Source organism: Lissotriton vulgaris, chromosome 5, assembly GCF_964263255.1.
Source record: "Lissotriton vulgaris chromosome 5, aLisVul1.2, whole genome shotgun sequence".
Lineage (NCBI taxonomy): Eukaryota > Metazoa > Chordata > Amphibia > Caudata > Salamandridae > Lissotriton > Lissotriton vulgaris.
The window spans coordinates 1577985897-1578013695 of record NC_141693.1 but is presented as its reverse complement, the minus strand read 5'-3'; the positions used below and the strand labels follow the sequence as shown (position 1 = coordinate 1578013695).

The 27799-nt window shown below is 48.4% G+C and overlaps 1 protein-coding gene across 1 annotated transcript in view; it reads left to right on the top strand.

The window, feature by feature from the left end:
• CDH24 (cadherin 24) overlaps positions 1-27799 on the top strand; it is a 722601-nt gene that overhangs the window by 646480 nt on the left and 48322 nt on the right. The window contains exons 9-12 of the mRNA XM_086923669.1: positions 6313-6434; positions 11582-11699; positions 21676-21927; positions 26459-27220. Coding sequence (XP_086779795.1) covers positions 6313-6434; positions 11582-11699; positions 21676-21927; positions 26459-26985 — 1019 coding nt within the window. The 3' untranslated portion in view covers positions 26986-27220. The remainder of the gene's footprint in view (positions 1-6312; positions 6435-11581; positions 11700-21675; positions 21928-26458; positions 27221-27799) is intronic.

Genomic DNA, 27799 nt, shown 5'->3' with positions numbered 1-27799 from the left:
TAGGTGCCCTGGGGATTTGAAAAGATTAACACCTCCAGGGCTAAACCTGCATTTAACATCTTCTGGGCTGGAACTTTTCTTCTTCTGTTGAGGGTGTTTTGATAATTGCATTAAGGAGTAAAGTGCTGAGTTGGGGATGTCTGGAGAAGGCATCCCCTGGAGATGAAGAGGTGTAATTGCACAGAAAATGCATTTATTAATAGTTATTTCTTTTCAAGGGACTGATGTTCAATGTGAAGTACTGGTGTAAGGTAATGTCATAAGCAAAGTGGATTTAAGTGGCTAGACACTCCTGCTAGGGTGTTTGATGTATTTACTCAATCCTGCGATCATCTGTGATGCCTGTAGGGGCTTTAATTGCAATGCATTTTTAATGATATCCAAATGTGCTGAGTACTGTCATTCTAAAGTGTGTGTAAACATGTATTCTTGCTGCTGCGCTTAGGTGAAGACCCCAGACTGTTAGCCCTTAAGATGTATAGGTGCATACTGTATGGTCAGTAGTAGATGCTCGGTCAGGGTCATGTGTCACCAAGGCAGGTGTACCCCTGTTTAATGCTCGTTGAGGTACTGGGGGGGAACGCCACTGGAATGGTGCCAGTGTGCAGGGCCCTCGCTCCAGGTTATGTCCAACTAATTGTATTGGGGGCAAGATGATGTGCATACATGGGAGTGGTGGTACTAGACCCCACCCCCCTGCGGGAGGGGTGGAGACGCTATGCAATGTCACAAAGTAATTCCAACAGCTTATGTATATTTGTAAATTGGTGTATAGTATTGAGTGGTGTGTCTGTTTAATAAATGTACTCTTACTTTCATAAAGCAAAGTACAGACTGGACAATCAATTATTGAGTGTTATTTTTGCGTACCTGCAAATGGTGATTACTAGCCCACACCACCTCCCTTGAGTAAGCCTCAGACTGCTCTGCAACGCTACCCTCTGAGAGTCAGGCGCTACAATTAGGTGTTTGGTTCCCAGTAAAGGACAAATGTAGTCATGTTATTGTGCAGGCCTCACAGATGCTGCCTCGTTTTCCAACAGGGTGATTGTGGCAGGTCGCTACCGCTCACATTGAAAAACCTGACGCTTGCGTTAAGGAAGCTGCCACTCGAGTAGAACATCTACTTAAGAGGCAGAAAGAAGCTGTGCCCTCTTGCACTGTGTGCGATGCTGTTCATGCTGATTTTACAGCACGGTACAAATTCCTGGTGTTAAAAATCAGCTAAATTTTTCTTACTCTGCGAAGCACGGTGGAGTTTGTTACGTGGAACCTGGCTAAGTCCGCTCAGGCCTACGGTCAACGAGGTAGTCTTAGAGAAACAGTGTTTGCCTAACTAGGAGACAGATTTTCACAGTGGTGGAAGAATTTGCCCCACTGGGCAACCCAGCTCCCTACACTATGCAACACTCAAGTGTCTTTACCTGCAGTCTAACATAAACTGTAATGACACTCTCCCGAACCATGCAGGGGAAATTTCTATTCCAACACTTGTTTTCTTCATCACTTTCTTTCACCATTTCTCTTCACTCTTTTTTCAACCCCCTTCTCTGTCTCTTTGCATCGACCTCCTCCTAATTATCTTCTTTCTTTTGTCATTGGTCCCTTTTCCATTATCCAAGCCTGTCTTCCATCCATTACCCCTTCTTAATCCACACCATAGTTTCATTTTTGCTTCCTTTCACCACTTCCTTCACTTATTTTTCTTACTTTTTCCTTCCTTTCTTCATCCGTTGCTTCCCTTCTTCCCTACTATCATCCGTTCCTCCCATTTCTCCTTTCCGTTCTTCAATTTTCCCTTATCCTCTTTGTCTGTTTTCTGTCCGCTTTCCCCAAGCTACCCACAAAGCAGTACCCATTGATAATGTTGATGAAATATGATGGTTTCTACTGAAATTCTTCACTTGGTCTGCTTTAGAGATCTATCTTTAATCAGAAAGTGTGAAATCCTTGTCAAGACACCTAGGGTTGTACTGGCCTACAGGGCAATCAGGCAGAGGACGGCTTGGACAAGTCAGTTTTTGAGCTGTTTGTGGGCCTGGTTTATGGTCTGCTGGGCCAGTTTTTTTTATTGCTGATCTCTCCTATATTAAAACAAATATTTCCTGCCACAAGCTCAAATCCATGCAGTCTTCCATACCTTGAAAAATACTTAAACAGCGTGTCTTTACAAGTTAAAAACTGCCTTAGTTTGCAAACAAGAGCCAGTACTTCAGCTTTCTAATTCTCTAATGGGGGGGCACTTTTATTTTGGTATCCCCGCCTACTTTCTTGCCCAGTCAACCCTGCTGCTGACGAAGCCTTTCATTCTTTGAAGGTCAATAAAAATGAACGTGAGAAACTTGATGATAGTTATTGGCATCGAGAGAGCATCGCATTTTCAGCAAGCCCCGTAAAACTTTTCACAAGTTGTTTGACATTAACTGCACCATAATCTGCTTAAGTATACCTTTCTAATCAACAGTACAGAGCAGATGTTTTGAGCAGCGTGTGCGTACATAAATTTACAATTTTGCTGGGTAATAGTGCCTGGACGACAGCCGAGGTGTCAGGCTGAGCGGAGAAGAGCCAGCTCTGGGTGCTGCCTGGCACCGACGCTCGTGCAGGGAAGCGTATGGTGAGGGCGGGCAGCAGCTGACTCCCGTCCGGAAGCCTCGGAGGGGATCCGTTTTCTGGCACGCAGTGTTTAACAGAAGCGGGGTGCGGGAAAGTATAGAGGAAAGCCAGATTCAACGCTGCGGGTATTGATTGGTCTCTGGATACCTGACAACTGATGTCACAGGGAGAGGCGGGCCCAAGGGATTGTGGAGCTAGGCGTGCAATATCGTTAATACAAGCGGATTCCCTTCTGTGATGCCCCGGAAGAGCAATTAAACATGATTCTGAACACAGTGGGCCTCATTTATGAAAAGTGGCGCATCATTGCGTGAACACAGCGACGTGTCACTTTTCATTGCCCCCTCCTTGCGACATGCTGGATGCGTCATATTTACAGTATGACGCATCATGTTGCAAGGAGCTACAGATACGGCAGTATTTCTGACGTATCTGTAGGCACATAAATACTGCATTGCTGGAGTGTGTCACAAAAGTGACGCAACTCCAGTAATGGATCATTTCACATAGGCAAGTCCATTTCAAATGTGCGTGCGTCAGTCTTACGCTTGCTGTGAGGCAGGCGTAAGATATTGATGCATTTGCGTCCTAGAAGTGGCGCAGTGAAATCTCATAGATTTCACTGCGTCACTTCTACGAGGCTGACTTGCGTCGGAACGCTCACCCTGCATACATTACACCTGGCGCAGGTATAATGTGGCGCTGGTGTTTACAAAGTGACGCATCTACCTAGATGTGTCACTTTGTAAATATGACGCAACATGGCGCATTTTTTACGCCACTGGTGCGTCACAAAAAGTGATGCACCGGTGGCGCAACACTAAGCCCCAGTGTTTGTGATCTTGTTACAATTTTTTCTGATTTGCTTGGCAGGCCAGTGCAATTTGAAACGGGCTAGAGTAGTGCCTCAACGGCTTGTCCTGTGGACTAGTTAAAAGCAGTGATACTGAGACCTGTTAGCTGGGTCAGTTAGACTAGATGTTGTTAAAAAGATTTGTGTAACTGAAGTCCAGCTCTGGTTTCCTGGTGTTCAGTGTTCAAAAAGCACCCTGGCTTCCAGCAGCGTCACACCCGCGTAGGCTGTGTGCATGGAGGCTGGGGCAGGAGGGAGGCTTCCCTTTCTTCAAGGAGACTAGCTGGGGTTGGGCAGGGCAGACTCCCAGGCACAGTCAGTGCTTAATTTGTAAAAAACATAAGTGCCAGGGCCCCCTCAGGGGGCTGCTTCTGCTTTCACCACCTATGGCTGCTGTCAGCCCTGCCAATTACAGTATCAACGCAGCTAGTGACTAGCACACTCCTACAAGTGTGCAAATTCTGACTATTCCAGTTCTCCAAACCTATAAGAATAGCTTTGGCAACAGGTATTAGTCATTTTTAATGTATATTGAATTAATAAACAATTGTTGTGCTAGTTTCTAAATTAGACAAACCGCGCCACCATGTGGCAGAGGTCATAAGTGCTGGTGTTGACAATTATGTGCCAGTGTTGAACACCAGAAACCAACGGTTCAAATTAAGCACTGCAGGTACTAGCCTTCAGGCAGGGCTACCACTTTCAAGAACTATTATTCCAGAGGAAAGGGTGACTGCGTGGGGCCCTGTACCCTTCATTTCAGATATGCAGCATTCCCTATCACTGGAGCTGCTGCAGCCTGTCACAGATCAGAGGATGTACCGTGAGGCCCTTAGCAGATGTGGAGGAAGTAGTGTGAGTCACGAGGCAGGGAAGGAGGCACTGTATGGTTACTAAGGAGGTATTCTGATTCACTAGTGGAGAAGTGTGGCTCAATGGTTAGAGCGGCAGACCCTGATGCAGAGGTCTGGCCCGGGACCAGGGTTCAATTCCCCGCCTCGGCGGGTTTTGGGCTCAAAAATTCCACGGACCTGATATTTCTCGCCTCGTGCCTATTCCAATCATGGAGTCCCACTCTGCAACTTTGGGCAATAGCTTGCTTAATCTCCACAACGGCCCCCACAACGCTAAGGATGCCTGGCCTCCACCTTGGGGGTGCCCAGGAGTGGATGCCTCACAGGGAAAGCCAGGATGGGTTCCACAGCGGTATTCGTACAAGCGCCTTGAGACCCTTGCGGGTGAGTAGTGCGCTATACAAGTATCAATTTACATTTACATTTACTAGGCGAGGACAGAGGAGACAGTTCTGAGGCATTATGGGAGGAGGAAGGGGTAGTGGTAATAAAACCCTTGATAAGGATGGAGGAGTTAGTGTGAAACACCAACCGAGAATGAAGAAGTTAGTAGGAGGCACTCTGCAAGGATAGCAAAAGTAGGATAAAGCTCTAGACCAGATGGAGAAAGAATTGTGAGACAGTAGGTGGGGTGGAGGAGCAAGTCTGAGGCACTACATCGGAATGGAGGAGGCAATGTGAGACCTTAGATTGAGTGGAAGATGATAGTGTAAGAGTTAGAGGAAGCCATTTGAGTTACTAGGTGGAGGAAGTAGGAGATAGTCTGAGGTACTCAGCAGGTAAGGAGGGCATAGTGTGAGGTGCCGTGCTGGCATGCTAAAGGTACTTAGAGGCAGGAGGTGGGAGTGAGAAGGCAGTGCATGGATGGATGAGGTGGTGAGGTAATAGATGGGAATGAAGGGGGTAGAGTGGGAAACTAGGCGTGGATTACGGGGTGGTGTGAGACACTACCCAGAGATGAAGGAACTTGTGCAGGACAGTAGGCAAGAATGGATGAATGAGGTAGAGTGGAAATAATAGCAGGAACGATGGATGTAACCTCAGGCAGGGTGCGCTGCCTGAAGTGTGTCTTAAAATGTCCCTCCCTTTGTTTGCCTTTGATATGGCTCACAGTTACTAAAGTACAGCTCTGTGTGTGTCTCTCTTCTCCGTCTGTGTCAATCTTTCCATCGTTTTGTGTCTCTTTGTGTATGCCTGTGCCCACTCATTGTTTCTTTGTGTTGGTCTGTATGGTACCTTTTGTGCGACTGTCCCTCTTTCTGTTTGGTGCCCCTTGTGTGTGTCTGTCCTCTAATTGTTTCTGGTCTCAACTATGCGTCTCTGGTGCCCCGTGTGTGCCCTTCCATCCGTGGGTCCCTCTGTCCCTGCCTTGCTCCTGTGCTCCCCACTATCGGATCTGGCTCTTTCCCCCGGATGTTCCTTTTTTCTGGAATCCCTGTGCCCCTCTCTATGGGATCTCTCTGTGTGCCCCTCTGATTCTGGCTGGCACCTCTGTGCCCTTCTCTCGTGACTCTACGTATACTCCTTGTGTGCCCTTTTCATTCTGTGTCCATCCCTCTGGGGGTCTGCATGTGTGCCTTCTGTGCTTCTCTCTCTGGGGTCTGTCTGTGTGCCCCCTGTGTCCCTCTCATTCTCACTGGGGGCCACTCTTTTTCTGGGGCCCGTCATGGTGCTCTGTGCACGCATCTCTCTGGGGTCTGACTGTGTGCCATCTGTGCCCGCTCACTGGGCCCCTGCCTGCATGCATTCTCGGCCCCTCCCTCTGGGGATTTTGTACACCCACCTCTCTCTCTCTGTCTGTCTCTCTCTCTCTGTCTGTCTGTCTCTCTCTCTTATCTGTTCCACTATGACTGTGATCTTTCAATGTACCGTGCCTGTCCCACTCACTGTACTGCGTGTGCCCTGTGTGTGCTGCTCACTGTGCCATGCCTGCCCCGCCTGTGTCCCGCGTGCCCCTCTGCCTCGTGCCCCCTGTGTTCTTCTTTCCAGACAGCCCCTCGCAGGCTTCGCGGGTGCAGGTCTCGATCCAGACCCTGGATATGAACGACAACGCCCCCCAGTTCCAGGAAGTCTACGACGCCTTTGTATGCGACAACGCGCAGGCCGGACAGGTGGGTGTCCACTGAGGGTCTGCAGGCCACAGTGGGTGGCATGAAACACTCATTTCCCACATCCTGGCATGAACTCCTCAAATTGTCTGTTTTCTGCACCCTCGCTTATGCATACTCCTCTCTTAAAATATCAAAACAAATTGGAGGAGCACATAAATGTATGTTCATGAATTGGCAATGAGGTTCCTCCCATCTTGCAAGGGTACATTGCATTGCTTCTTTGTGTCTGAGACATTTGTGGGTAGCGGCTGCCTCTAGGTTGTCTTGACCCTGCGCCTGGTTATACCCGCGATTGCCTCTGCCAGGTTCATGCATATGTGCATACTGCTGCCCCCTGGGTGGTCTACACATGCTGTTGCTTGCTGTTGATAGTGAAAGCGATCAACAAATCTTTGGTGTCTTAGAGTGAACGCAGCCTTGCTTCATTCTTCGCCAAGTCCCTGCAGAAGAAGTATGGAAGGGTGCGAAATTTACAGCCACAGAGTCAAATACAATAAATCCCTTCCCTGTCCCAACAGAGGACGATGGGAAGGTGCGAAACTTTACAGCCACAGTGTTTAATGAATCCCTTCCCTGTCCCAGCAGAGGAAGATGGAAAGGTGTGCAACTTTACAGCCACAGTGTTAAATTAATCCATTCCCTGTCCCAGCAGAGGAAGATGGAAAGGTGCAAAACTTTACAGCCACCGAGTTAAATAAATCCCTTCCCTTTCCCAGCAGAGGAAGATGGAAAGGTTCCAAACTTTACAACCACAGCATTAAATGAATCCCTTCCCTGTACCAGCAGAGGCTTGTGGAATGGTGTAAAACTTTACAGCCACAGTGTTACATGAACCACTCCCTAGTCCCAGCAGAGGAAGATTCTTCTAATGAAGAAATCATAAAAAATATTGTTAAAAGATTGAGGTGCACCAGGAAGCAGATGACGCCATTGTCTGTTTTGAGCAAAAAGGATGATTATTGATTCTGGCATATCAGTGTTCTAACATCTGACATGTTACGTAGAAGGCATCTGGGGTGGATTTGATGTTGTATCTGGTTTCAGCTGCTTCCCTATTGACTGTCTTGGTAAAGCAGGCATGTAAAGAGACAGTGTTTGATGTGGTTGTCAGGGTCAAGGTTTTCCTTTTTTTTAAAGGAATGATCTGTTAAGTTTTGAGTGAGTCTGGAAAGTTAATTTGTCTAAGTGTCATTACCTGCCCCATCAGATTTAAAAGGAACCTCATCTTAAGGCTGGTAGTGTTGTCGACGGGGTGTGTGATCTTCTCTGTGGTGTCTCTGAGGTGCTGGTAGATGGTGTAGACTAAGGTACTGAGGCCTCTGATATTGGATTGATTCAGAGCTTGAACAATTTTACAGGACTCAATTTACATTTAAGGATTCTCTGCTGAAGTTGTGTGTGAGGCATGTAGATGTTTTAGTGCTATGAGGCCTTCTTTCAGCTAGGTTTCTTTTCCTGAGTGAGGTTTGCCAGATGGTGTTGGTTTCTTGGGTTTGCCTTAGGTGGAGGGCTTTGTTCTTATGGTGCACTCCTTCAGGGGAGCATCCTTCATACCATGCATTACATCTGCATCGTGGCATCCCTGATACACCTCCCTTTACCCTACCTTTTAAACATCTGTCTGTCATTTAATCTCCCATCCTCCATTCCATTCTCCATCTCTCCATACACAGTTCTCCTTCATATCGGTCCATTTGCTGTCCACCCCAGCATCTCTCTTTCGTACCATTTCCAGTTCCAATCCTAGATAAATTATTTGATCACCCTTTCTTTTGGATATTTATATAAAAATATTTATATAAAAAATGTGGAGCGCTGAGGAAAAAAGCAAAGTGTATAGAAGGCACTTTATATACATACCTGGGCATTTATAGCAGCACCCTGCTCCCCATATCTCCATTATATGCCTCTCCCACTACCATTGCACCCTTTTTACCTCCATCGCAGTATAACTGCTCCCACCCCTCCACGTACCATCCTTCACTCATCCCACTACTGTACCACAGCCCTTCCTTGCACCAGCCCACCTGCCATGCCCTCCTTTCTACCTCCAGACGTGGTACACCGCACTCTTCTCACCCATGTGCCAGCGACAGATGGGCTTGCGATTGAATTAGGAAAAATTAGCCTTGCCAGCAAATACAAATATATGGAAATCATCAAGAGCACCAGCCCTCGCTGTGTAGCGGGGAGGTCTGCTCCTAAAATCCTTCTTTCCGCCAAGTGTACACTTTTTGCCCAAGCCTTTTTAAAGCAGTGCTTGGCCACACCATTGGGAATGCTTGTTCTCCCCTGGGGCAGAGCTGGTGATGCACTCACACTGCTAGCCGCAGCAGAGTGCACTTAGGGTACCCTGGAATACCTATGTGCACCTTCTGTCCCTGCAACAGGGTGATAAGATGGGATCCGGAGACCAAAGGTAATGTATGTCAGGAGGACAGATGCAGGGGAAGAGTGGCCGGAGTGATGGCAAAATGTGAACAATATTCACATCCCACATTTTTTGCAAAAATGGGAAGCCTTTCGCTGCCATCTGGCCACCTTAGTGTGCCTGCCGGCTATTTTCCCCTTCCCTGGTTCCATCTTACTGTATGAAGCGATCTGACCTAGCCAGGTTCGCATAACACTCGACCCATGACGTCTGACCTTCAACAATGTAGTACCCCTATCCATCTCCCTCGTGGCACACCACACACTCCCTCATCCTTCTGCTATAGAAGACAACTACTAACAGTGCAACCTTACAGGAATGCATCCCTGCAACTCACTATAGAACTTTCTTCACTCCCTGTCTTCCGGCTCAGCTTCCCCAGGGATCCCATGGTTTCAAGGAGAAGATCCATCTCGGCCTCCGTAGTTTTGCATCCTACAAGTCCCCGTGTGCCCTCTGGAAGGAAAACGAGAGCTCCTGTTTCTTTGGTTGGGTTGTCCGACAAGTATTCGCTCCTCCGTCCCCCCCCTCACTACACAGTAATATTTATCAGGGGGAAGGGGGTGGGGGGGGTAATAATCTCTGAGAAGAGTGGGGGTTTGAGTGATACGGGTCCCTCTGGCTCTAAGACCCAGCGTTAATTTATAATTGACTTTGAAACTGGACCTGGCGGGCCAATATCGGGGTCCTTTACAAGGAAACGCACAGATTGCTTTCGTAACAATGACTGTAAAAACGGTTACAGGAAACCAGGTCAGTGAAGTTCCTTCGGTTTACATTTCACGTTTTACTTAACTTACTTCTGTAATAGTAAGTGCGTTTCCCAGGTTGCAGTGTTTGTCATTTTTTCATGCAGCATATTAATATGGTGTAGAGTTTACTGCAAACTGGCTCACCTATAGGTGTCTCTATGCGTTCAAAGTGTGGATGGGTGTTTATAACAGGCCATGATTGGGAGCTCTGCATAGAGTATGATATTAGCTCAAGTTTCTCTGATTGCCTATCAGTGGTTCATGAAGGCATGCTCATCCCGTCCTTGGCCTCTCTTCAAAGAGCAGTGGCGAAATGTGCCAGTTGTAATTGTGGCTGTAAGCAGAAGTGCGGGAAGGAGGTACACAGCTACTGAAGCATTGACAGGAGAAAAGTAAAAGAAAATGTGGTACTCGCAGTTGAATGAGTATGTTCTGTGTGAGTAGGTAAGAGATGATGTATGAAATGTGCATATGGAGGAAGGCAGAAAGATGTAGAGAGAAAAGGGAGTAAGTGGCTGACAGAAAGGCTGCAGATCACATTGATGTGAAGAAGAGAACAGAAAAAATGGAGAGGCTTCGAAGACCACTATCCCTTCCACACAATATTTATTTTATAGTTTTATATGTTCAGAATTGAAACGTTTTCAGTTCTATATCTTGACAATACTATTATTCTTGTTTTTAATATATCTAACACTGCTAACAGATTAGGTTTGGCTTGTTTTAGGTGCATGTTGTTACTGAGTGATAAAGCTGGTAAATGCACACTCAGACCCCGGTCTCCTCTGCTTCCCAACGCCCCTTCCATTCTGAGGGGTCTCTGCCCCGCGTTAGGTTGCTCCTCGTGCGCCCACCCCCTCCATCCACCAGGTCTGGCGTCCGGCGCCTTGGCCTGGCTTGTGCCCCTGCCTCTCTGCACTGGTGCCAGCTTGGTTTATTTACCCAGTGTTGTGATGGCACTGGGAGCCGAGCACCTCCGAGGCCCACTTGCACCCACTCCTGTCGTGCCCTGGCCCCCCTCGCTACCCTGGTCCCGGCCTAGTACTGGAACAAACAGCCACGGCGTGTGCCTCCCACCGGTGCAGCCCGTGGTCGCCTCTGGTGCGCGTGCACGGTTGGTGCGGCGCGCGCACAGGCCGGGTTTCTTTGGGTTTCACAGCCCGCGCTCCCTCGTCCTGGCGCGACTGGCCCATTACTCACAGAGGGCCTGGAGCTGGGAGTGCGGATTAAGCAGGGCAGGCTGAGAATAATAGCCTCACCTTCGATTTCACGTCAGGTGCGTGCTCCAGGAGCCCACGCCGCCCCCCTCCTCCCCACCGAGGGCGGCTGCGAGGTGTCAGGTCTGCACGCAGAGGTGTGCGCTCTGACCTTTATGCGGTGCTGGAAAGGTCACCAGCCGCACAGAAAGGTCAGGCTATGGAGGGCCCTTCGCCCCCTCCAGCAGTGTCGTTGTAGTGCAGCGCACGTGGACCCTGAAGCGAGTCTAGGTGCGTGTCTGGATGGAATACTGCGCGGAGGGAATGTCTGCTGGACAGCACCGGAGGGCGGTGCACCGACTGCACGGCGAGGGTCACTCACGGCCGTGCAGCGGCGCAGGGACCCAGGCCGTGTTCCCTCCTCACCCTGCCCTCTTTGGTCAGGACTGGGACGGGGAGGACCTTGATAACAACCAGTAAGTACTTGCTTCATAGGCCCTGTTGGCGCACATGTGGCATCTCATTGTGGCTACGCTATGCAGCCACCAGCCTGTGCATCTCTTTCCGTTTCCTTGTCTGTGTCTCGAACCCTCGACCTCTTCCCCGTCCTCGTTGCACCCAAACATTTCCCTTCTTTCCCTAATCACCTGCTCCCTTAACCCCTTACATTGGCCTCGGACCTCTATCCACACCCAGCCCTCCCCTTCCACTCCCTATCTCTTTTCCATAGCTCTCTTCCCGGCCTCTCAAATCTCTCTTTCTCCTCAGCTGGTCCAGGTGGTGCGGGCCGTGGACCCAGATGACCACAGCAACGACAGGCCCTTCTTCTTCCGTGGCCTACCCGGACTCACCAATGACCGCAACTTCACTGTCCGCGACAACAAAGGTAGGAGTGAGCACACGTGCATCAAAGCGCCGACTCATCGGCCCACCTCTGCACACACGCGCATGCCACCCCCTTCCGCTTAACTGCGTACATCCTTCCTTCCATGAGATACACGTGCATCCAGACATCCATCCACAGACCACTGTGCATGCGTTCTGTCACCCACCCTCTTCCTGCTAGCATAGATGCATCTCTGCATTCAGACATCCATGCACAGACCAGTGCTCACACATGCATGGCAGTTCGGTCTGGACTGTTCCCATTGGGCGCAGGGTCAAGACTGATTTGCATATGGCTGGGTCCAAACTGGAATGGCATGGTGAGCAAACAAACGATGGATTTAGGCCCAGATCTATGTACTGGGGTGAATGTATGACATTGTTCTGCATTCTGTCCATCAATTGTTCTTTTTGCATTTGTCACCCCAAGTTGGACGGGTATTCCCAGATGTTGGTCACATGCTCCCCATGCCATTGGAGTCCAGCTATCTTGCTGATGAGGGGTGAAACTTCAAAACCGGTCCTAGGATGCTTGTTTCCAGTCCAGGGAGGGTCTGGCAGTTAGGCTAGACTGTTCCCATTGGGCGCAGGGTCAAGACTGATTTGCATATGGCTGGATCCAAACTGGAATGGCATGGTGAGCAAAAAAAGCAATGGAATTAGGCACAGATCTCTGTACTGAGGTGAATGTATGACATTGTTCTGCATTCTGTCCATCATTTGTTCTTTTTGCACCCACCCCCTTCTAGCCAGCACAGTCTGAGAAATCCGGGACGTGCATGGTACCCACCACCTTTCTGCTAGTACACATGCATCACATGTCCACTCAGACATCCATTCACAGACCCCTGCACTTGCGTGCATGTCGCCCACCCCCTTCCTGTTGGCACACATTCATCACATGAGCATTCAGATATCCGTCGATAGACAATCGAGCATGCATGCATGTCACCCACCCCCTTCCTGCTAGTACACGTGCATCCTCCTCTTACAGTGCTTAATTAATAAAAGAATGAGTATTGGTGCCCAAAGCGCTGCTCAGAAGCCCACTGTTGGCGCAGAATACCAAGGCTGGTAGTGCTGAATCATCTCAGGCCTCTTAAATCCACTGCTAGACACTGTCTGCTTCTTTAAGTTACCCCTGCAGGTCCCCGATTTGTATCTTGGTGATGGTTTTTCTCTTTCTTTAGCCTCTTTTTTCTTGTTTATGTGTTTTTCCCTCTCTTGTTCCTGGGAATTGCCTGAAAAGTAAAAAATAAGTGTTGGTTCCCAAAAATGAGTGCCCCCACTGGAAACTCTGGCTCAAATTCATCACTGTCCTCTCACCCACAAAAGTTCCTGACATGAGCATCTCCTCCCATCACCCTCTCCACCCTTTGCTGTGCAGACCTTCGAAATTTCCCCCCAAACCCACCGTTTTTTAAAGAGGTCAGGGTCCGGTGAGGTGCCGGGGCATTTGAGCACATTACCTCTCCAGCCATGAGAGTGCTTCTGAAGGGGCAGGGCTGCTGGAATGGGCAGGGCTTTGTTCAGGCAACTGCCTGTCCTGCACCCAATCTCATGAATTTCAGGAAACTCCATTAAATTGCATTACTTAGACATGTGCCTGTGGACTCTCAGGCTCTCTGGGATCATAACTGCTTACTATTCACGCCCTTCTTTCCTTCATATCGCTCACCAGTTGTATACTACTGGTCAACTTCTGCTCCTGCTCACCTGCTCTCTCAAGCAGCGAAAAGGTTAAATAAGAAAACTTCATGTCATGTGCTTAACCCCCCACATGCCCATGCTCGATTTACCTTTGCTTGCCTCCACCTGCTCTAAGTTAATTTATCTCTGCTTGCCTCCCCTGCTCTAAGTTGATTTAATTCTGCTGACTCAACCTGCTCTAAGTTGATTTACCTCAGCTTGCCTCCACCTGCTCTAAGTTGATTTACCTCTGCTTGCCTCCACCTGCTCCAAGTTGATTAGCCTCAGTTTGCCTCCACCTGCTCTGATTTGATTTATATCTGCTTACCTCCTCCTGCTCTAAGTTGATTTATCTCTGCTTGCCTCCACTTGCTCTAAGTTGATTTACCTCTGCTTGCCTCCACCTGCTCCAAGTTGATTAGCCTCAGTTTGCCTCCACCTGCTCTGATTTGATTAATCTCTGCTTACCTCCTCCTGCTCTAAGTTGATTTATCTCTGCTTGCCTCCACCTGCTCTAAGGTGATTTATCTCTGCTTGCCTCCACCTGCTCTAAGGTGATTTATCTCTGCATGCCTCCACCTGCTCTAAGTTGATATGCCTCAGCTTGCCTCCACCTGCAAGCAGTTGTTGTCCAACTTGTAATGTTGATGGCATTTGTGGATTCTCACTCCCTGTGCCACACGCCTTGAGATGACACCCAGTTGATGCTCTCATCTCTTTTGATCCCTGAAGGGCTCTAAGAAAGCTTTCAAGGCTGCCTCAGAACAGTATTCAGCTGGATGAAAAGAGCTGTGCAAAGCCTACCTCAGAGAAGTCCAAAATACTGTACTTTGGTAACATCCCATCGACTTAGGCTCATCCTGGTGACCAGAAGAAATGGGAGAGCCTCCCGTTCTATCTTCTACAGTCAGAAATGAAGGGATCAAATTTGATAAGACCTTTCTTTCTAGCCTCAACTTCAATTTACAGTGGCCTTCTGTTCTACTCTATTAAGAATGTTGAAGAAAATGTCAAAACTGGCCTCTGATCAAACTCGGCGAACAATGGTGCATTCACTCATCTCCTCCAGGTTAGATTATGCAATGCGTTATACCTTGTCCTGCTGGCTTTTCTGACCTGTAAGTTACAAATGGGTCAAAACTAAGTCCGGGCGGAGCTGACGTAGTTGCATTACGCAGAACTCCACAAAGTTGGGCAAAAACTCAGTGAAGCTCTACTCCGCACCTCCCGCCACCCCTAATAAGTAAATATAATAAAAACAATGTGATAAAAAAACACACTTACCTCTATCGCGGCGTCTCCGGGCTGCTCTCCTCCTCCGTGCCATGGTCTCTTCTGCAAACAGAAACCCCTACTTCAGACGTACATTGTGGTAGGACTGTGCACGCATGCGCAGTTCTACCATGACGTACGTCTGACATAAGGGTCTCTGCAGGAGAGACCACAGCGAGGAGGAGGATTGCAGGCCGGAGACGCCGCGATTAAGGTAAGTGTGTTTTTTTTAAATCGTAATCTTTTTTTTCTTTTTTAAAATATTTATTGGGAGTGGGTGGAGGCGGGGAGTTTACTGGGGGGGCTCAGTGGAACGAAATCCGCAAGGTCCACCAGCGGAGCGGAGTTCTCTGCCCACACTTCTTCAAAACGCAGCAGCAGGAATTATTCTGAATAACCCTTGAAGGAATCCATCATTTCCCATTTGAAAAACTTGCATTGGCTCACAGTTAAAAACAAGCATTTACAATGCAATGGTCTCGACATCATTAAAGGTAGAGCTATTGGCATTGCTCATGACATTTCTTTTTTTTTTTTTAAATCATAAATAAATGCCATTGTCATTTACATTGCCAATAGCTTAATCGTTAAATAAATGGCATTGTCATTTACAATGCCAATAGCTTAATCGCTCGCAAATGCATGACCTATTGCATTTACACCCACACAGAGCCACACACACAAAGCCACCCACACACACATACAGTGCCACCCACACAGAGCCTAGAGAACAGGAAGTGTAGGGTGGTGGAAGATAGAGGCATTATGTAATATAAAGGCTATTCAGCTCCACCAGCCAGCGGCCCCAATGTTCATCAGTCCTGGCTACGGGCGAAGGAAAGAAACCGTGGTACTCTGTGGATACTTATTGCAATTTCAGCTCAGGTGCCAACCACTCTAAAGTATCCTCGATTACAACGTGGCTGCCTTTTTGCCTCGGTTACAAGGTGGCTGAATTTATCTAGAGGCTCTGATAAACTTCGTGATCAAGTTCGCGCTATATAAAACTTTATAAATAAATAAATGTGACTGAGATACTGTTTCCAGGTGGTTTCCCACAGATACATCTGCTCTCATGAGTATTTGACACCAACATGAGGAATAACAATCATACCCGAATGCAATCAGCACGTGGTAACAATCATACCCAGATGCAATCAGCATGAGGAATAACAATCATTCCCGGATGCAATCAGCACGTGGTAACAATCATACCCAGATGCAATCAGCATGAGGAATAACAATCATACCCGAATGCAATCAGCACGTGGTAACAATCATACCCGGATGCAATCAACATGAGGAATAACAATCATACCCGGATGCAATCAGCACGTGGTAACAATCATACCCAGATGCAATCAGCATGAGGAATAACAATCATACCCAGATGCAATCAACACATGGTAACAATCATACCCAGATGCAATCAGCATGAGGAATAACATACCCGTATGGAATCAGCACGTGGTAACATGCATACCTGGATGAACTCAGCATGAAGAATAACAATCATACCCGGATGCAATTAGCACGTGTTAACAATCATACCCAGATGAAATCAGGACTTGTTAACAATCATACCTGGATGCAATCCACAGGAGGAACAATAGTCATACCCGGATGCAATCAGCATGAGGCATCTCAGGTCCTGGTACAAATCTGCTTTCAGGTGTGCGGTGGGGGCGAGTGACATGAAGCAGGGGTTAGAGTGAGAGGAAAGAGTAGAGGCTGGGGGATGCAAGCAGAGGAACATTCCTTTCTCCGCCATGCCACGAAAGAGGGTAATGGGGGAGTGGGGGCGGGGCTGGTGCCCTGCACTTGCAGTCCAAGCCTCATGTGATTTTATTGATTTGATGTACTAGCCGGTAGAGTGCGGTGTGCGTTCACACAGCGGGAAGCCCAGGTACAGGGGCACCAGACCAGTTATAATTGGGCAGAGAGCGTCCCTCTCAGGCGTACCCCTCCCGGAACTTGTAACCAGGGCCTGCACTGCGAGATGGCCGCATAACCGCAGCCGGTAAAGAACTCGTCGTGCTCGGCCTATGGAGTCCGGTGGGGGGTAGGGGCTGCCCGCTGGCCACCAGCCAGGTGAGAGCTAATTCCAAGGGTCCGTCCGTTTCCCGACGTGTGGCAGGGAAGGAGTCTTACGCCCCGCCAGCTCGGTGGTCCACTAGCAGCTAACATCAAATGCTCGCTTTGTGCAGCATGTTCTCATTTCTCCACTGAACTGGAAACGGTTCTCTATGCTCCGCAATAAACCGCCAAAAATGAACAATGTTGTGTTCAGCTGCTGCAGGGTTGACAGGGGCTGTTAGGTGCTGCTGACAACAACACCCCCCAAAAAAAAAATGGCGGCGCAAAGCTCCTCAAATTTCGGAATCGGGGCGTGTTTTTTGCGTTCTGAGTGACGGATGACGTCACAGGTTCAAAGAACGCAAAAAACACGCCCCCGAATCCGAAAGAGATGGGGCTTGAACCAAGTGACGCCCCTCTCCTCCAATGGCTGGCCTCCATTTAGGAAGCCAGCCAATGGAGGAGAGGGGCGGGTTCAAGCCCCCATATCTAAAAACATTAAATCTCCCACCGCGCAGCCTTCGGTCCTCGACCTAAAAACACAATCATTTAAAGCCCCTGATGATCACTAACACGGCCGTCTACAAGAAGGGCCCATGTTACATCACAGACATGGTCTCTTCCTGTCTGCCAACCAGATACCTCCTTTAGCAAATCAATGTCTATAGCAAATTCCTGTAATCCATAGATCCAGAAGGGCTCTCTTCATTTCTTGTAGCCGCACTCTTAAATGAGTGATCCACTGAATTAAGGAGATCCACGAAGTAACGCTTTAAATATAATATTTCATTCGTTTCATATCTAAAAAGTGCACTTTATTCTCCAGTTGCGTTTGCTCTTTTTCTTTTGTTCCCCCAGCGGTGAAGCCGGTTTTTTTCCTCCATATTTTAAGAAAGGGGTCTTCTGCTTTCGGCTGCTGCGGAGGCTTAGTACTAGAAGACAGTAGGGCTCATGAGTTCAGGGGTCACTTTGCCACTAGGTTCAGCACACTGGTTCTGCCTACCTCTCTCTCATTCTCACTCCTGCCCCCAGCCCTCATTTCCTTCTTTCTCTCGTCCCCTATAATGATAACTCTCAGTAGGGAAGCAGGACATATCTGCTGACTCCGCACACTTGAGTGACATTTTTGGTGAATCCCCAGGCATATTTGCTTCATTTGCCACTACATTTTGATCACAGCTGGCGTCTGCCACTGTAACGTTGTGCCCAAAGCCTTCAACAATATACACAGCATAATTCTTCTTTGCATCAGGGATCAAAAATGAGTCTCGTGCAAGCAAGCCCAAGCCTGGTGACTAGTAACAACGTATTGGAAATAATATGTTTTAACTATAAAATATATACTGTAAAATAAATAAAATGTGACAGTTTTCCCAAGCATTTAAGCCCTTAAGAAAATTGTTGTTGGAGCTCATTATTTTGTTGATATTCCTCTTTCTGTACAAAAGTCAGTGAACACTGCTCCCGCTATTCCTACGTAAATAGAGGCAAATACGTAAAATTTGCTGTGCTAGAAAGATGACTTGAGTGCCAGGGCCACTAGAATCTCATCACATTGCTTCGAGACAGCACTTTAAGTGTACAGAGTATCTCAAGTGATTTTCATCTCTTTTACCTGTAATTTAGAATTTTAAAGAGTCTTCCAACGAGGCACTTTCATGACAAGCGGACAACAAAACAATATGGTCTGGAATTTCACTTACTATTTTCAAAACATACTTACATATTTAAAAAAATACGTTTCTAGCTAACTATCTCCAAAATAAACATGTAACATAATAAATATATAAGCCTTAACATATGTATTGTTGTCCTTTATTGGTCTTTGACATTGGCAAACTACTCACCATCCAGTCTCGTGATTTATTCTGTCACCAGAACCCCTAAATGACAATATTGGATCACATTGGATGGTGGTCCATTATTTATAGTTTCTTTATATCTATTTTTTCTGTCTGTTTTTGTGAATTAATTAACTTTATTTCTTGATTAATTAAAATTGTGTCAAAAATAAAACAATAAAACAAGACAGAAGATGTTGCTATGCCGCCACAGTGTTCATTACAAGATCTGCTGCAAAGCATCTTGAGTCACTTGGTCAAGAAACTACAGGTATCGATTGGAAACAAGAAGACACACTGGTTGACACCAACTGTTGCTGTCTTTAGTGCATTCAGAATCTGGACTGCATGATTTGGTGCCAAATCCTTCACTTCAGGTGGAGAGGTGAGCCCTGCTCGTGAATCTGAGCATCATGTAACCTCATACGTGCACTTCAGGTGGAGAGGTGAGCCCTGCTCGTGAATCTGAGCATCATGTAACCTCATACGTGCACTTCAGGTGGAGAGGCGAGCCCTGCTGGTGAACCTGAGCATCATGTAACCTCAGTCGTGCACTTCAGGTGGCCATGTGAGGGTGAGCCATGATGATGAACCAACGCACAACCTCAGATGTGTGTCGAATCCTTCATGTCAGGTGGCCTGGTGACCTCTGATTGTTATCGTGCACATCATGTAACCCCAGGTGTGCACTTCAGAGGTGAACCTTGCTGGTGAATCTGAGCATCATGTAACCTCGGACGTGCACTTTAGGTGGAGAGGCGAGCCCTGCTGGTTTACCTGAGCATCATGTAACCGCAGATATGCAATTCAGAGGTGAGGCCTGCTGGTGAACCTGAGCATCACGTAACCTCAGACGTGCACTTGAGGTGGAGAGGTGAGCCCTGCTGGTGACCCAGAGCATTATGTAACCTTAGACGTGCACTTGAGGTGGAGAGGTGAGCCCTGCTGGTGAACCTGTGCATCATGTAACCTCAGCTGTGCACTTCAGGTGGAGAGGTGAACCCTGCTGGTGAACCCTGCTTGTGACACAGAGCCTTACGTAACCTCAGACATGCAGTTCAGAGGTGAGCCCTGCTGGTGAACCTGAGCATCATGTAACCTCAGACGTGCACTTCCGATGGCCATGTGAGGGTGAGCCATGATGATGAACCAGAGGATCACGTAACCTCAGATGTGCACTTCAGAGGTGAGCCCTGCTGGTGACCCAGAGCATTACGTAACCTCAGACGTGCACTTGAGGTGGAGAGGTGAGCCCTGCTGGTGACCCAGAGCATTATGTAACCTTAGACGTGCACTTGAGGTGGAGAGGTGAGCCCTGCTGGTGAACCTGTGCATCATGTAACCTCAGCTGTGCACTTCAGGTGGAGAGGTGAACCCTGCTGGTGAACCCTGCTTGTGACACAGAGCCTTACGTAACCTCAGACATGCAGTTCAGAGGTGAGCCCTGCTGGTGAACCTGAGCATCATGTAACCTCAGACGTGCACTTCCGATGGCCATGTGAGGGTGAGCCATGATGATGAACCAGAGGATCACGTAACCTCAGATGTGCACTTCAGAGGTGAGCCCTGCTGGTGACCCAGAGCATTACGTAACCTCAGACGTGTGCCACATCCTTCACGTCAGATGGCCAGGTGAGCTATGATTGTAAATGTATATGCCATTTGTAAAGCGCACAGCTACCTCCAACGGAGGTGTCCCGGCGCTGTCCGTATACGGCTTACGAACCCTTCCTGGTTTTTCCCTGTGGAATGTCCACTCCTGGGCACCCCTAAGGTGAAGCCAGGCATCCCAGCGTTGATGGGGCCGTTGTGGAGATTAAGCAAGTTATTGCCCAGAGTTGCAGAGTGGAACCCATGATTAGAATAGTCACCGAGGCGAGAATTATCAGGTCTGAGGAAATTGAGCCCAAGACCCACCGAGGAGGGTATTGAACCCTGGTCCCGGACCAGACCTCTGCATCAGGGTCTGCAACTCTAACCATTTGAGCCACACTTCTCCACATCATGAGCATCATGTAACCTCAGACGTGTAAAGACAGTGATTATGCCCAGCATCTGTGAATCCAAACAGGTGGAAATCTTAGAAAGACTCATGAGAAGAGTAGCTAATTCCCTCCAGAATGCCCTGATGATGTAGCCATGAAGGAACCAAGATATCATTCTGTCTTTGAGGTACACTATTTAGCATTATACAAGCAATGATAAAGTCTAGTAAAGCAGCTCTGGTGAGGATATGTTTGTGTGTAGGTCACTCTGAGAACCGAGCTACATGCAGGCGCTCCCACATTGCAATGCCAATGAACATTGAGCACAAACAATGAAGCAAATTGGATCGCCTAGAATCGCACGTTGGGAGCCCCGGGCTCTCTTTAAAATTGTATTCAATAAAACATCCACGCTATACATCGTCCTCCTTCGGATTCACGCACACGAACAATCCTAGGTGATTAGTTGTCTTTCATGAGATAAACGAGAGCTCTGTTCACTGAAGCGGACCTGCACAATACACAAATTACACGTGCATTCCCCTGGATACGAATCCGGCCACCTGCTTATGATTCAGTTCCAAAGGGGGACAACTAGACAAAAGAGAAGGAGTGTTTGAACGTTTAGAGCAATCCAGCGAGCTATACGTATTTGAAATGTATCTGTATTGTATCCATGGCACAAAGGTAAACACGAGCAAGGCAACCCTACAAACAACAAGCACAGGTATGCAGAGAGCCTAGAAGGAGGCAAGTATGCAAATCAGCAAATCACCGGAAGTAACGACGAGTTTACTCGCAGATTGCATTTTTTCAATTGGTCGGACCTGTGAAATGCAGCCGTGCTTTATAAATTTAACTCTACTTTCTGCAAAACGTCATTAGGGAGGGGAAGAGTGGGCAGTGTCCAGCATCCTGGGTTCAGCCTTGAGATAGCTCAGAAGTCCCTTTAGACAAGGGTGAGACAGAGCCGGGTTTTGGACTCTTGACCTCTCTCTCTCCTTCCCCACCTGTCTGTCCCCTTCCCTCTTACCTACTTACAGCGCCCCCTTCTGTCTATCCCTCCCTGTCCTTGTGGTCCTGCTAACAAACTCTTGCTTTCTCCTTTCCTTAGATAATAGTGCCAGCATCCTCCTACAGCAGAGCCGTCTGTCCCAGCACAGGAGGGATGTGTACCTGGTTCCTATTGAGATGACGGACAGCGGGCGGCCCCCACTCAGCAGCACAGGCACCCTGACGGTGAGCGTGTGCCAGTGTGGGCATGATGGTACGGTGCTCTCCTGCAGCACAGAGCCCTACATGTCTCCTGCCGGCTTGAGCACTGGGGCGCTGGTGGCCATCCTAGCCTGCATCATCACTCTACTGGGTGAGTGTTCCAGTGATTCATCCACAAGTGCCATGCAACCATCAATCCTCAACCCCTGCCCTTAAATACCAAAAGAACCCACAATCACTAGTCCTCCCCTTCCGACCTCTAAATGACGACCATCAACTGAGAATGCTCAGTCATCAACCATCAAACATCAACTATTGTCTGCCATACCATCTCACATCAATCCTCAACCACATGCTATCACCATCTTTCAACCACCAATCAACTTCAACCCCCAACTAATAATACTCATCTAACATGTCTCACCCAGCAATCCTCCTCAAAAAAGCCCCAACAGTCAGCAGTGATCTGACAATTCTAATCCGTCAATCTTTCAGTGATCAATCACCAACTCTCATTCATTAGCTATCAACCCTCAGCACATCCAAATACCATCTCTCCGCTCCCATCACTCAACCCCCTGCAATCATTCACCCAGCTGCAATAATATCATCACTACCTGTCACCCTCCATCTGCAAAATATATGATCTCCAGTCTGTTTCTATAAACAATATCAGAGATTTCTATTGGCTTCTTGGTACTTGGAATCCTTATGCGGTCTTTGTCAACACAAGGCTGTGCTAAGCATATATTCATCTTCCTTCATGATAGCCAGAGATTGCGTGAGATCCGGATAGGAGGATTTATATTAGGTCTAGAGAGCGAGTAAGGATTGGTTCCTTGGCGAGACCTTTTAGCATAATTTAATAAATGCCTCCAAATCTGCCCTGTCTGGGTTTTACTTTTGTACAGGTTCTGTTGGTATGGTGCCTGCGAGTACTCTCCAAGGTAGCCAAGTAAAAACAGCAGTGCTGGTCGGCTATCATTTTATTACTCAAGTCATGAGGGTGGCATAAGGCTGGGTCGGCTACCTTTGATACACACGGCAAGCAAATCGATACTATGGCAACATGTCGAAGAAGGATGCAGTGTCCCCTGTCCACAGGCTAGCAAAGTCTCCTTCAAGCCCCAAAGTGCAAGATCACATAGTAAGGATAGTGGAAGGACAGCAAAAGACCAGGAACATGGCAGCCACTGCAGCTCTGAACTATGTCTGAGTATTCCTAGCCCTCAGACTGGCTCTGGGGCGAACAGCAACCTCATGGCCAGAATGAGACATCACAGCTGACATATGTAAGGACAGTGTTCCACAGTACAACCAGAGGATGATTACACATATTCATTTACACAATCATTCACATACTGCTGCACGTGGCTGAGCTGGAAGTAGGATTTAGGAAGGAAACTAATTGAGGTTCAAGGTGAGCCTTGATGGAATGGAAACACTCAGGCATCATAAGAACTCTGTCCCAACCAAGATGGATTTACACATTCCCTGACCTGACATCACGGGGCTTCAGTTTTAACTCATTTAAAAAAGGAGCAGCAGAAGGGAAAAGGCAAACGCCAGAAATTGCAGCATCTGTCGCCAGCCATCCTCTCAAAGGCCACAAGCCATTCTCTATGAGGCGAGCCTTGCACAGTACACGATTGTTGTTGTTTGTGACCAGGTTTATTTGTGTTTTTATGCACTGTTTACAATACTTAGTTCAGACCTCATTGGTACACCATATGAGGACAGGTGGATGCTGACGACCAGATACATAAATATACAAAACATGGATGGATGGAATGCTTAAATTAAACTTAGCTACTGGTAATCAGTCAGGCCTACCCTGCACACCATGCCAGCTCAGTTTAGACCCAGCTACATGCAAACCAGTCTTGACCCTGCTCCAATAGGAACAGTCCAGCCTGAATTGCAAAGCCAGGTTCTCCCTGAACTGGAACACAAGTAACCCAGGACCGGTTTTGCCCTAGTTATGGGCTTGCCAGCCAGGCACTGCTTGGTTACAGTGACACAGTGTGCACTGGACGAACGTTTGGTCATACCCGTCCCACTTAGGGCGACACATAAGTATACAGAACAGTGATGGATGGAATGCTTGCATTAATCTCAGCCACTGGTAATCACTCGGGCCGCATCCCAGTCCATTGTTATTCTGCACAACATGACACCTCAGTTTGGACCCAGCTATATGAAAACCAGTTTGGACCCGGCTCCAATAGGAACAGTCCAGACTCAGCTGCCAAGCCAGGTCCTCCCTGAACCAGAACACAAGCAACCCAGGACCGGTTTCGCCCTAGTTATGGGCCCGCCAGCCAGGTACAGCTTGGTTCCAGTGAGACAGTGTGCACGGGACCCACGTTTGGGCATACCCGTCCTACTTAGGGCGACACGAAAGTATACAGAGCAGTGATGAATGGAATGCTTGAATTATTCTCAGCCACCGGTAATCACTCGGGCTGCATCCCAACCCATCGTTATTCTGCACACCATGGTGACACTTAAGTATAGAAGACTGATGAGCTTATATAGCTGGGTCCAAACAGAGGTGGCATGGTGTGCAAAATAAGGATGGATTGGGATGCGGGCCCGAGTGATTACCAGTAACTGAGATTAATATAGACAATCCATCCAGCACTGTTTTGTATACTTATGTATCTGGTCATCAGCATCCACCTGTCCTCCTATGGTGTCCCAGTGAGGTCTGAATTAAGTATGGTAAACAGTGCAGCAAAACACAAATAAACCTGGACACAAACAACGACAATCCTGTACGGTGCAAGGCTCGCCTAATGGAGAATGGCATGTGGCCATTGAAAGAATGCCTTGCGACAGATGGCTGCAATTTCTGACATTTGCAGTTTTCCTTCTGTTGCTCTTTTTTTAAATGAGTGAGAACGGAGAACTCTGTGATGTCAGGCCAGGGAAACTGAGGTGGCACGGCGCACAAAATAACGATGAGTTGGGATGCGGCCCTAGTGTTTACCAGTGGCTGAGATGAAATCAAGCATTCCACCCATCTCTCTTTCATAGACTTATGGGGGACCAGATAGAGACACAGGGGTCATGTCCTAATTTCCATGCATTGGATGGCCTTATCATGAAAGGCCAAACATAACCATGTGACCTCTTCTGCAGAACTCCAGCCAATGCTACACTCTTCTAACCCCTAAAGATAATTGATTGTTGTACCAATATCTATCTGTACCCTGTAGGACCTCAGTCTACAGTACACAGTGCCTGTCCAGCAGCTCTCACTGCTGCACTGTTGATCGTCCGTAATAGTGTATTGCTTTCTTTGGCCACTGAGGATCAGCTTGCACCCTCAGAGCACCTAGTCAGTGGCATCCACTGTATGCACCTTTGTCTGCTCGCCCAAGGACCTCAGACACCTCTGTACCAATTGAATACTCAGTGCCACATTTGCCCTGGGTGCTTGGCCACAGTATCTGAGCTAATGCCATGTTGTGACTGAACCCTGGGTGTCACTTCTGCATTTGGGTCTAACCTCATCAGGACTTCAGACAATTCCATGAGTGCATTCTCGAATACCTGAGCCAGTTGCCCGGTCTGAGCAGTGGGACTTACTGCTCAACCGCAGCCTGCTCTTTTCAGGCTTGTGCTAGTTCTGCACCTTAGCCGGCCACTAGTTGTCAGTGTTTGCTCCCTGCAAGACATCTACTGCTGTGATGCTGTAAATATACAATTACTGTCTCTGTTGCATCAGTGCATACTCTTCCAAAGACTTCCATTGTTGTTATGCTTACTCTGGCCACTAGGTGTCAGTCAATATGCTGTACTGCTGTCCCTCGCCTGGCACAGATGGGCAGTACGACCTCTCAAGGCTGAGAGGCAGGCTACAGCTGCGCTACCCACTTCGAGCAATACCTTGGGCGAGTCCCCTAGCATAAAACATGCAGCTTCACGAAAAATGGAAACGCGTTAACAGTTCTCTGAAAATGCCTTACATTTATAAATTCGGTTTATGGAAAGAAATGTGGCGTGGCAATTTTAATAGAAAGGGAAGAAAATGTACTTGTCAATTGCTTATGGTGGTGGCCATCTTGACTCAGCAAGGGACACCTGCTGAGATGTATCAACATCATCATAGACAGAGGGGAGAGGGGAGAGGTTATACCAGACGAGTGAAAGGAAGATGTCAGCCAGACAGAGGTCTGAAACGAGATGTACAAGAATGATGGGACACAGAGGCGCAACTAGAGCCACATTTGGGGAAGGGCGAACAAAAATTTCGGGGCAGTGGGGGCAGACTCTTCCAGCAATAGGCAGAGTGGGGATGCAGGGGCTCTAAGAAGGGGTGAGAATACAAACAAGGCCTCGTTAACAAGTAAATGGTCTTTTAAAGCCCTTTGAAGTGCTCGGGTGCGGCTGCGATAGGACGGACGCCAGTCGGGAAGCTGTCTCAGCCCGGCTGACACACACGACGGGGAGGGGGGGGGGGGGGGGGGGGGTTGGGGGGTGGGGTTGGCTCTGAACCCCTTTGAGCCCAATGGGCGTTGGCGTTGCACGCCTGCAGGGACACAACTGACTTTCAATCAATGAGTGAAAAGAATAAATTAACTTAAAGGCATGAATTAGAGAAAGATGTTGAGGTGATGAGACAGTTTACTGGGGATATGAGTGACCGGTGTCTTTTGTCTCTTCCCTCTCACTAGCCATTGTCGTGCTATTTGTTGCCCTGAGGAAGCAGAAGAAAGAATCCCTCATCGTCTACGAGGAGGAGGACGTGCGCGAGAACATCATCACCTACGATGACGAGGGCGGTGGCGAGGAGGACACAGAGGCGTTCGACATGGCGGCCCTGCAGAACCCCAACGCTGCTGCGCCCGGCGCCGCGGGCCCCGGCATGAGTGGGGGCTTCTTTGCCGCCTCCCGGCGAGACGTCCTGCCAAAGCAGAAGCCCTCGATCAGACATGGCCAGCCAGGCCGCCCCGGCGGCGCCCCTGACATGGAGCAGTTCTTGGGCAGCCGGCTCAGGGAGGTGGACGAGGACCCAAGCGTGCCACCCTATGACTCCATCCAGATCTACGGCTACGAGGGCCAGGGCTCCTCCGTGGGCACCCTCAGCGCCTTGGAATCCAGTGCCGGTGACTCCGACATCGGCTACGAGTACCTGGAAGAGTGGGGGCCACAGTTTCAGACCCTGGCGGACCTGTATGGGGCCACAGGACCCCCAGTATAAGAGGGCCACCCTGGAGCCACCCTGGCGAAGGAGGGAGAGGCAAGGGCAGGGTCGGGCCGGATTCAACAATAACTTCATGCACAATCAGACCAACCAACCATTGGAGAGACAGGCACGAGAGACATTGGGAGGGAGTCCACCGAGGCCGAACCGGCCTCCGGATTATTCTTTGCTGTTTCCATCTCAGCTGTCTGGCACAATATCACCTTCATTTCAGAAAGGATAGCCATTAAAGGTAGGTGCTCTGTTGTAGCTGGGGGTAGGTCTCCTCACAGACAAGACAAGGGCTGCTCTAGTAGTCGAGTGTAACGTTTAGTACAAAGGAGAGCAAGACCTCACAAACACACACGCACACACACACACATCATCCCCTGCTATCCTCCCCATTTTACCAGGCCTGGGCGAAGTTCGCAGAAATGTGCTATGCTGAACTCCGCAAAGTTACAAAAAAACTCTGCGAAGTTCCCCAAGTGGCGGAGTGCAGTGTGAACTGCAGTTTGTGCTGGTATTCCTGCCGCTCGGGTAGAAATTCTGCCTGAGTGGCAGCTGGCACTCACAAACTTACCATTTGCGATCGCGAACGGGGAAAAAACTCCGCTGCACATCGCAAAGCGGAGTTTTCTGCACTCATCAAGCTCCGCGGAGTGCAGAAAACTCTGCAAACTCTGCCACCGGAGCAAAGTTCACTACCCAGGACTACATTTTACAGCATCTCAGACACAGCACATACCAGGACTCTGTCTTCAAGACACTACATTCATTTATTAAGAACATTTTTATAGCGCCAACATAACCCCAAAGGCAGAGGAGGACT